Source organism: Frankliniella occidentalis, unplaced genomic scaffold, assembly GCF_000697945.3.
Source record: "Frankliniella occidentalis isolate FOCC.00 unplaced genomic scaffold, Focc_3.1 Scaffold232, whole genome shotgun sequence".
NCBI lineage: Eukaryota > Metazoa > Arthropoda > Insecta > Thysanoptera > Thripidae > Frankliniella > Frankliniella occidentalis.
In genome coordinates, this window is record NW_026267358.1 from 242431 (window position 1) to 253934 (window position 11504).

General features: G+C 42.5%; 1 protein-coding gene across 2 annotated transcripts in view; it reads right to left on the minus strand.

Annotated features, from left to right (window-relative positions):
• Nucleotides 1-4964: 4964 nt before the first annotated feature.
• Nucleotides 4965-11504, minus strand: part of LOC113212069 (uncharacterized) — a 15558-nt gene continuing 9018 nt past the window's right edge. For both annotated transcript variants that reach the window (XM_052272939.1, XM_026430645.2), the window contains exons 7-9: nt 10181-10353; nt 7301-7414; nt 4965-5088 (exon numbers count right to left, since the gene is read on the minus strand). In XM_052272939.1, the coding sequence (XP_052128899.1) occupies nt 5077-5088; nt 7301-7414; nt 10181-10353 (299 nt within the window). In that variant the 3' untranslated portion in view covers nt 4965-5076. The remainder of the gene's footprint in view (nt 5089-7300; nt 7415-10180; nt 10354-11504) is intronic.

An 11504-nucleotide genomic window follows, 5' to 3' on the forward strand; every position in this document is an offset into this window, starting at 1 on the left:
GGATTTTCAGGGTCGTTTTATATCATAAAAAGACAGATCGAGTTCGGAGAAGAGCATTCTAGCTCAAAAATTGGATTTTTAAAAAATCAAAAACCACAGGTTCCCCAAAAAATGTTTTTTAAAAATTTTTTTTTGCAGTCTCCTAAGGGGTAACTCATCAAAATAGAGTCCTTTCGGCAAAACATTTCTCCGTTTTGCTCTAGCTCAAACCGTTGAGGCGCTAGAGGGTGTTTTTGACGAAAATAAGCGAAAAAATGTACAACCCTGCATGCTTAGTCAAAGTGACGGACCGTTGACGGGCCAGAGGCCCGAATCTTTGTGTACACTTTTGCACTACCCGACTCGGGTCGGGTGTCAGCGCCGCAGGCCTAGGTAGATGTATGCCAGGCGCGTCGCAGCGTAACAGTGTTTCGTGAGATATCGCGAAGCCTGTTACGCGAGACGTGGTCTGGCGTACATCTACCTAGTATCTCATAAACCGTTTGAGCTACAGAGCCCAGATTTGGAGTGGGTTCATATTTCATCAATACCTTTAATTTTTGAGAGTAAACAAAAATCAGACCGGGAATTTTGGGTCGAGGACAAAAAGAACTACTCCAATGTTCTGTCTGCAGCGTGCGGAATAGACGATGTGACCCAGCGGCAAAAGTCAATGTGGCAATGTTACACCGTGTATTTGTTTTTGACCAATATAAAAATCATAAAAATTCTCTAAAATTACCCAAAAGACGTTTAATGTCATTTGGTGTACTCTACGCGGGTACGCGGGTCTCCCTGCGGTTCTAGCAGAAAGGTTTGCGACGTTGCCACGCTCAGAGTCACATCGTCTATACACAATGTTGTATCCGCAGACTGCCGCATACACAATGTTCTATCTGCAAAACGCGGGTTTCGGGATACCACAGAAAAATGCTTTTTACTCCGTAACCTCTCGTTGCACTTCACTTTTTGCAGTCAATAATTGGCTGAGCGATTAGCGAAGCCCATTACTCCACTGACCGGAAAAGTTTCATTCTGTTTGTTTGTTTGTCTGTCCGTCTGTACGCACGATAACTCGAGAAAGAATTGAGATATCGATGTGGGAATTTCAGGGTCGTTTTGTATCATAAAAAGACAGATCGAGTTCGAAGATGAGCACTTTAGCTGAAAAATTGACTTTTAAAAAAATCAAAAACCACAGGCAACAATGTACTTTTTTTCCAAATATTTTTTTATGGTCTCCCGAAAGGTAACTCGTGAAAATAGAACCCTATGGGCGAAAATTTCGTCCATTTTGCTCTATCTTGCACCGTTTGGGTGCTAGGGGCCATTTCTTGACAAAAATGAGGTGAAAATGACCAAATCGTATAAAAAATACTTAACATCGACAAATTGTGTATACACTTCTGTTAACTCGTCTCGGGTGTCAGCGCCGCAGGCCTAGCTATATGTGCGCCAGGCGCGTCGCAGCGTAACAGTGTTTCGTGAGATATCGCGAAGCCTGTTACGCGAGACGTGGTCTGGCGTACATATAGCTAGTTATACAGGGAAGATGAAGACCACACTTGGCTTAAAACTGCAGATAATTTTCGAGCAATACCATAACAGTTAGATACTTGGGTAGTAATTTGGACATTCGCCTCTTTATCACAGTCTTCTTGGAAATTCGCCACTTTGTCAAAGCAGTTGTAGACGTTAGTCTCTTTGTCAAATTGTTTATGGACATTCGCCAATTTGACTAATTAGGATGTGGACATTCGTCCTTTTGTTAAAATTTATACCTGGCAAAAACTGGCGAATGTCCCTTATCACCCATTCTATTCAAAATATTGACACAAGTTAAAAAAGCAAAATGTAATGCAACACTAAAGAAGTATTTAAGACAACTAACAAAGGTGTGGCTTCATACCGCTATCTTGCACGTCAAAAAGGAACCTTATTTCCTCTCTCCTAGAAACTTAGCCGGCTCGGACATCAGTCAATTCATCAAAATTTGCCAGATGTGTCTTCAAACTCAAATATCCGCATCTTCTTGAGGTAAGACATTTTAAATGTTTGCGCCATTTAGCCTCGACGCTATTTTCGATCACATTTAGTTGGGTTGTGCACATTTTCTCGATTCTTGCCTTTGCTTTCGTTGGGGAAGGAAAGCTACGGCACTTTTAAAGAGGTTATGTTGCCGACTCGTTGTTTCTGCTTTACTAGCATGTTATAACAGTTGCTTCAGCGCATCAAGTCTATACTTTTCCCATTTCTAATTATTGGATTGATTAGTAGTTTCAGAGTGGATTCTTTCGGGGAGGAGAGGGAGGAGGAGGATGAAGGACGGCTGCTACAGCATCAGCAGGTTGGTGGAGTCGCTCAGGCCCATGACGATGACCACGATGATCAAGAGAAGGATCATGAAGGTGATAATTTTAGTTATGGATTGAATCTGTTATCTATTCGCACTTTCGTCTCTTCAACTTGGTGTGTGTGTGTGTGTTTCCTTTACTTTTCTTTTTTAAGGATGGTAGTGGTTGTTCATCCCAATCTGAGAATGATACGAGCAATTTAGTTGCTTCATCATCGGGATTACAAGGTGATACCTCTGTAAGTTAAACATGTTTTTTAAGCTTAGAAATTCAAAATCGTGTTTTATATTCTATTTTCAGCTATCACTATGCCTTTTTATTTTTGGTAGGACATTTCTGATGAAATTATTAGAAGAGAAGAATCGGATGATATGTCGCTGGTCCTTAACGATGCCAGAATTGAATTGGCTCAGTCGTCGAAGGCTGCGAAGACTGTACAAAAGAAGAAAACCAACAAGGAATTTGCTTGCTCAACTTGTAATTCCACGTTTGGTTCCAAAAGCCGACTGGAAGTATGTTTAGGCATATACTCGAATGTAAGTTTGATCTGTAACAATTAGGTAAATATTTTGTTTTGCTGAAATTGTTCTGATCTTTTTCCTGATATTTTAGCTGCCAAAGCAAGAAGACTATCAGATGATCTGACATCGTATGTGGAGGAGGCTATGGTAAAAGCTATGGAGCCAATAAAAAGGGAGCCAAACAATGGCAAGAAGAACTTCTCAGAAAATATTCTGAGAGTAATAAATAAGCGACCCCATGACGTAAAATTTTCTTGCTACTATTGCTGTTCCAATACTCGAATGTGTTAATGTCTCAACTAAAATAATTCCGTGTAACCAATATGAAGACAGTTTGATTGCTCCGAATAAGATTTTAAATAATACTCAGGAAGTAGATGGGTTGGTTGATGGTTTACTATTTTTAAATGATGATAACGGCTTAGAAGAGGGATACCCTATACCTAAGATGGTATTATTTCAGTTACTTTCAAAGGTTTTAAATAGCCTTCCTGTTGTATTGTTTAATTCCATGAAATTGCCTACTGCTGAGGAAGTTGATGTGGATTGTTTACAGCCAATAGAAGTACATTCTTTAGAGTTTCATTTGAGTAAGCTATTCGATACCGCAGAGCGAGAACTGGGCTCGTATTTATGGCACATTTGCAGCTCCATAATTACCCAATTTGACACAGCTGCTTTTCACACAGCTGCTTCGGGGGTTGGCGTCTCAATAATGGCTCTAGTTTGAAAGAACCGGCTGATCCTGAATTACCAGTGATGTCTTTTGAATGGCTACATCACGGATCAAAGTTATGTCTAAGGAAAGGCTACTTTTCGTAACAAAGAAGCCCTCTGGGATCCTCCTTGGATCCACGATAGGGACGACGAAGACGTCTCGAGGAGGGCTCCGCATTGGATCAAATTAACTCAACGTTGCCCAGAACTCTGGTTTCAATGGAGGATGACAGCTGACTTCAAACTGGCTCAATGGTGTCTGTAGGGTGCATGCGTATGATCCGTTCATGAGACAAAACGTCTTGTACGCACTGTATTCCATTTGGCGATGAAACCACTAGCGAATGTGGGAATGCCATCATGGAGTAGAACTTTAATGGAGTAGCAAAAAACTACGTTGAAATGTGTGCCGCGCTGCCTGGCGGAGCTATCTCCTCTGAAGCCATGTGGCCGTGTATGTAGAGAGAGAGACAGGGCCAGGGTCATGAATGTCCATGAAACAATAACCGTCTGACACTGCGGCCTTCAGGGTCTTCACGGTTGTGTACAATAAGAAGAATTTGAAGTAAAAACTTTTATTTCACTGGCCCTATTTGAAGAAATATGACCCTCACTCTATCTGTCTCTCTTTACATACATGGGTGGCACATAGCCGAAAACAGATTTGCGACGTTCCAGGCGTCGTAGCTCCAGTTTGAATGATGCTACACTAAAAACAAGGGCATCATTACCTGCAAACGAAAAGTAGCCTTTCCTTAGACATAACTTTGATCCGTGATGTAGCCATTCTAGAGACATCACTGGTAATTCAGGCTCAGCCGGTTCTTTCAAACTAGAGCCATTATTGAGACGCAAACCCCCGAAGCAGCTGTGTGAAAAGCAGCTGTGTCAAATTGGGTAAGTATGGAGCTGCAAATGTGCCATAAATACGAGCCATATTACATTGACTTTGCCTTGTCTGTACTTGTGAATGTCAGCAGCTAGAAATGGACGCAGACCATAAGTTTTGTCTCACCGGGAACGAGTGTTTCATTACATGGAAAACTTCGTCATGTTAAAACTGCATGACGTGACTCTCTATCTCATCACAAAGACCATGTGTACAATGGATTTTGGGTCCGCTGTCAGACTATCCCAACTTCCTATTCACTACTGCTTGGTACGCTACCTAATCCAAGATTAACCGCTGCAAGGTACCTTCCACACCGTTTTTGACGATGTTGCCGGTCAATTCAGATTGCGGCATGTTTTTGAAAATGCCTCACTGACGCTATTGATTTAACACACCAATTTAGTTGTTCAGCCCCCTTTTTTTAGGTTGCATATGATAAAGCACTTGTTGTGTTGTTATGGATTGTTTCGGGATATTGAAGTAAAGAAATGCGAACAAAAATATTTGAAAGAGTAGAATAACTTTTTAGTGAAAAGTAAAATCGATGGCAACTTCTGCATAGGTCCAGTCAAGATACATCAGAGGTATACGACGTAGCAACATTGCTGGGAGCTTACTGTTGGCCCTGCGGATTTAAAAAAATAATTAAAAGGAGTCATTGCACTTGGAAACAGGCAGGATCACCCAGTACCAAATGTCGTTGCCAACTCCTCTACGTTGGCAACTCCATTGGGCCGGGGGCATAGCATGCTTAGCCAGGCCGGCGACGGCGTTCTTGCCAGGCCTTCGGCCTGACAAATAAGTTACTGTTCTAATATTGAAGTTAATTTCCAGTGAGAAATGAAAAATCAGTACGATATCGAAACGATGTCAGTTTCCGGACCATTTTTATCTCACTACTGATACGCAAATGGTCCTGAAACTGACACATTTCTGAGATATGATATCGTTCTAATTTTTCATTCCTCACTGGGAGTTGTTCGTTAGGTGCGCCTTCGGCCCGCGAACTGTATACAAGGGCTAGGATTTAATGGATCTTTGTAACGCTGCACCAGTGACTAAAGCCCACCCTTCTGTTTGAAAAGCATTTTTAAACTAGTTACATGCTCTTCTAAATGCCGTCCCCTTCCGTACCCTGCCACCCCCTGGACCCCACTTTCATGAAAAAAATATTCCAGCCTAAAATGGATGTTTTTTCTTCAACCCCCCTGGACACCAGCTGAGGTCGATTTCTAAATCAGAATGTGACGTTTGGGGAAGTACTTCCTTTAACGCATTTCGATTTCAGGCCTGCTTTGCGACTTTTTATCAGTTATAACTACATTTTCCAGATTTTTCTAAATTTGGTTTTAAAATTGTCTGAGAAACAGAAGAAGAAGAGCTCAAATGGGAAAGGTTACACCCCCAAAACCGACTATTTCCAGTCGATTTGGAAAGTGGTTTTTTTTTAGAAAAATTGACTTTGCAATTTCTGTACATATCAATTAATTTCCCCACCTATATATGGTTTGGCAGGATTTGCATCCCCGGTGCCGTTGTCTGTGAGTGATTCCAATGATACCCTGAAAATTTAAAGTGTCTAGCTTGTGCCCTTCTAGTGGAACAGACAGAAGGTGGAACTCCAATAGACGCCTAAACGCTCCCTATCAACCCATCACCCCTTCATGCCATCTCCCCATTATGCCCCACTTGGTGATTTCGTGTATAAACGGTTGCGATTGCGATTCGAGTTGTGCGATGTGAGTACAAGAATATTATGATTTTTCAAAAATAAAAATCAATCTGCCTCTTATATCGCACAGACAACGCAGGGATATCCTCACGGAAACATGCGAGGATGGAGATAATGGCGATTTCCCGGCGACACCATTTTGGCGCAATGTAAATATCTCTCGAATCTCTATCGCGGCAGTATATTTCAGACGAAATCTGAGAAAGAGCTCATCGCCAAAATATAGCCAACATTATCGCAGCATCGGTGCAATAATCGCCATAGCGGTATCCAGCCCTTACACAGTTAATAATTTCTTGGGATTTCCCGAAGAAGCCACTTTTAGAAATTCCCAGAGGACTCTGTTCTTAATTTTCCTGTCGTAAAAACTTAAAAACACCTGTTAAAAGGGGCAAGTTTTTAGTCGTATGTGTGTTTCAAAGGTAACGTGAAATCTACTGAAATCTACGGAGTCCTTGAGAAATACCGAATTCTTGTTAATATTTTTCACGAGTGTTCCTACGTGAAATCCCAGAATTTTATCTAACAGTGTATCATCCGGCGATATCTTAGCACGTGAGCCTTTTGTACCAAACCTCACAATCAGAGGATATCACCACCGATATCTATGCGATGTAAATTTATCGCTGGCGTGGATTGATATTGATATTTTTGTGCTACATGGGTAAGGTAATACAACTTTGGAACTGTAACCTGACAAAAGTCATACTGCAACGTAGTGTCCTTTACGTAGACATTCGACTGCTAGTTCAGCTGTGCTGCAATAGCACATGTACAAATTTAAGGTGCCTACGAAAATGCAATACGTTTACGGGGTCCAAGCATATATGCTTCGTACCAGCATTTTGTTGCACGACCCAGGCATAAAAAGATCGGTTCGAGCATCGGTTATGCGTGGATCTCGCATAATATGCTTGGTTCGCGCATGGCCCTGTTCGTCCGCAAGAATTGTGCCTGATTTAAGCGCCAAATTATGCTTGGTTTGGCTAAACATTTCTCTGGGTCCATCTTAAATCAATACCAAGAGTGTGAATATCAAATTAGCGCTCTTGGTTTCTGAAATGTTACGATGCTTTCACACGCGTAGAGTGGCTCATTTACTTACTTCAATGGCGCACTTTATATTCCATGGTGCTGCGTCGAAGTAGTAGTGCAAAGAGAACATGCCATACTTATCAGCGTTCTCACCTACACAGCTTGGCGAGTTGGGAAGAGTGATCTGCATGACAAAGTGACAAGTAATATGAAAGGTTACCAAACATCAATCACTTCTGTACTAAGGTGATCCAGAATGCCAAAAGTATTCGACACATACAGTTAGTACTCTGGATAATGTTCTAATACCGGAAAGAACTTCTCTGAATTTATGGGAGATTTTTCGGATAATATTAATGGGCATCGCAGGTCAATTGTGTTTTTACTTGGAATTTGCCATGTTTAAGCAAAAATGTGCCGATATCGGCCTTTATCTGAAGGACCTCGACAGCAAGAAGTCATGTGTATTTTTTGTTCGCGAGAAAAAATACATACGAACCTTGCAACGGTTGTCCGGAAATGAGAAGTTTTTGGCCTACATTTTAGGCGCAATGTGGAAAATTCACTAGAATTAACGATTTTGCCCCTTATATGATGGAAATCGACCAAACGTCGTATAACTTTTCATGTTCGAAAGAAAAACATACATACTGGATCATGTTTTATTTCTACAGAAACAGTGCCTGTAGCCTACATTTCTGGCGAATCATCAGGGAATTTAACAAAGGTAAGAAGGAAATGAAATTACTTTACCAGGTAAGTTCAGACTTTAGGTATGAGGGTTATTCTTTCTGTCTTCAGCTGCAACAAGCAACAAAACCTGCCTTTTCTTTTCAAAATTAGTAATGATGTGAACATATTCTGTTATTAATTTTACTCCTCTTTCAGCTACACCATTAACAACCCTGAGTAGGCGTACTACAGCTTGATCCCTGCGGTACAATTCCAAATTACCTCAAGTAGCAGGGTTGTTGTTCAAAAAAAAAACATCTACTGATGGTTTAGGCGGGGGGGGGGGGGGGGTCTTCCAGCTTAAGGTAAAGCAGGACTGAAATTGTGCAAAGTCGTCCAAAAAACAGTTACGCTAAAAGCAAAAAATCTATATGCTAAGTACATCAGGAAATCGCGCTCCAACAACGTCTAAGTTAGGTCATTGTGGTTCGGTTGAGGTATAATAAGCCCATGTTTGGATGGAATCCGTTGCGCAAGAAGCTCTTCAAAGTGTAGGCTTAGTTTCTATAGCAGAAGTAGAATTAGGATGAAATTCTGCATCTACTGGTACCAATCATGGTACCTTGGCAGTCAATTTGCAAATTTTTGCTCTTCGGGTCAACACACTCAAGAAATCAGTTTTTCTCACTTTACCCCCCCCCCCCCTTAAAGACAGCTTGACGGTGTTTACTTTTACCGACAATTACTGCTGCAAAACGCTGATGCACATATTGCAGAACCTTTAGGAGGTTTTGACACAAACTGTCTTCGTTGAGCTAAGCAGCCGCGTGAATGCAATTTTTGTTTCACTGTATAAAAATTTTGTGGTAAAAGTAACAAGAAATTTCTGGAAATTTTATCAAACGAGACGGTTGTAAAACCCCCAAAACAGAATGACTTGTAAAATCACAAGTTTCTTTGTGACGAGGCAATCACAGAAAAATTTTGTTCTTTGATCAAAACGAAGTTGAACTGTAAGTAATTTTAACGCGACTGAAGGTTTTTTTTTTATTAACGTTCGAGTATACCAATGCTTAGGCGAGGTCAATAAAACAAATTGGCATCAAACTTGTTTTTTTGATAAAACAAGATTTTGTTGTTGCCTTGGCTAACCCTAAATGCGAGATGCTGCCCCTCGGCAACAAACGTCTTTCAGGGCACGTGCCATCCACATTAGGAAAATATTTGCATAAGTCCCGCCGAAAATAAAGAGAGGAGGCCTTACTCGACCTGAAAATCCAAATCTCGACGTTGTCCGACATTTTCACATGACTCCAATGTGCCTCCTAGATGGACCATACAGGGCAATTTTGAACTAACGAAATTGACGGTTTTCCGATGGGTCTCAGAACTAAACAAACGCAGCGGCAGATACAAAAAAATTACTTCCTAGTATGGCTGCTCTAGGACTTCATGGCCTAACGCCAAACGCGCCTCAGGCAAATCACCACTCCTGTAGGACCCGTGAAACAATGTTGCCGCATGGCAACGTTTCTGATAAGGGTAACAAAAATTTCCGTTTGTGTACTGCGATCCGGGAGCATTGTAATGTAGGACCGGTCCGTTATATTTCTTAACATTATCTGACCTTTCACCCACCTTTTGCCTGTGAGCGGTGGGACAGCATTGCCTTTGTTGGCCCGTGGTGGCCCACACTCCAGTCAGACATAGTGCTTGTGCTAAATTACGCCATTTTACAGCTTATTCAAGAGGATTTAGGTCCTCTCACCCGCCCTTTACTTGCCACCGGCGAGGCGCGCAGAGAGAACCTATCGTGAACCGTGCCTATGCGATATATTGCTCGTGGGCAACACAGGCTTTCCTCGATCGTAAGGACAGGGGGGCAGGAGAAAGGGTGAAAGGCTAAAAGAACCCCCTTTCTCTTGAAGTAACTCCACAACACTTTGACTCACGACAAAGCACCCCCTCCCCTACCCCCTTGTGGCCTTACGCTAGGAGAAGAGCGACGTTGTTAAGGAGCAACATATCGCATAGGAATAGTTTACGGCCTTTTGAAATTACTATTTGTAGTCTTACAATCTTATTCGTGAAAGTACAATGATTTCTGGTAATATTCTATCTTTAACATGCACTGTATGAAATTTTCTTGAAATTTTTTACACATTTTTTACAATTTTTTTTTATTGTGTTCGCTTCTTGAAGGTCCCTCGAAGGTGTCGAAATTTCACAGGGAAAACGAAGGGCACCGTTTGTTGTGCATCCATAATTCAGTACTTACCTTGAGAGTTGCGCTTGTCTGCTGCTCCATCCAAGGCCGACTGTCAGTCACATTGCCGAGCACAAGGACCCCTATGCCGGCCAGCCTGCCATTTTGGGGATTTGTTGAAACGAAATACGCCCTGTTGCCTTCGCAGCGAACCGTCGAATTCATGTTTTCACAGAAGTGGTTACCTACAAACAGGAAAGAAAAAGTATATATTGCTGCTGAAATATAGAATCATGTCAGCTGTTTTTTTGCACGTGGTGCATTAATGCAACCGTTATTTATTACAAATTGTGGATCATCTATGTCTTTCAATCCTACTTCAGCGATTCTAAACCATAACCTTTTCCGTCTTGCGACTCCACAACGGCACCAAAAATCTGAAGCGGCACAAAGCCTGAATGTCGCGACCACACCTGACCCCATCCTCCTCCTTTTTTTAATTTTAGTTTTGTCTATTATTGACGTTTGTTGATAACTTCTTAAATGCGACAGGATCACACCCGTGGCCAAAATATTAATATTTTAAATGAAGTTTATTCAGTCAGGGAAGTTTCGACACACTAAAACGGTGTCTAGAACATAAGCCAGGGGAAGCTCATTTAGGGCCGGTCATAGACGACGCGTCCTAACAACAATGTTCTATCTCAGGGGTCACAAACTCGCGGCTCCCGAGCCAAGCGCGGCTCGCTTAGCCCGGTAGCGCGGCTCGCCGAGAGCCGCGCACCTCTTGCGTTCGGGTGGACCCGAGGTCGCCGAGAGCCGCGCTCGGATGGCTCGGAGCTGAGCTGGACCCAGCCGTCGTCGTCTGTCGCTGGACACACGCCGCTCGCTCGCTGGCCCAGTGTGTGTGTCTGTCTTTGTCGCACTCATTGAGGTGCCATTGGGAGTGACAAAGACAGACACACTGGCCGACGACCGAGCGCCACTACATCTATCTCTCTCACTCTTTTTGCCGAAGAGCTCGCAATGCGTGTGGCCTATGCAGGCGAGGCTCGGCGGATAGCTCGAGTTTGCAATGGCGTAACCACCGGGGGGGCCGGGGGGTCCGCGGCCCCCCCAACTTTCAAGTTAGGGGGGCCGTGCCCCCCCAACTTTCAGACCGACTAAGCAGAACCAAATTGATCAGTTCGGGCCGATGCCGACTGTCGGTCGAGACGCTACTGTATGGCTCTGGATTTGACTGGTATTCTTAGGGAATTTGCTTCCGCAAATGATAACAGAGAGAAGTGTTTTGGAAAAGTTTAAATTAATTTTTCATTTTACTGCTTTGACGTTGAATGATCTTTTGAACTATTATGACAAATAGATTGTTTTTTATGTTTATCACTTGATTCCC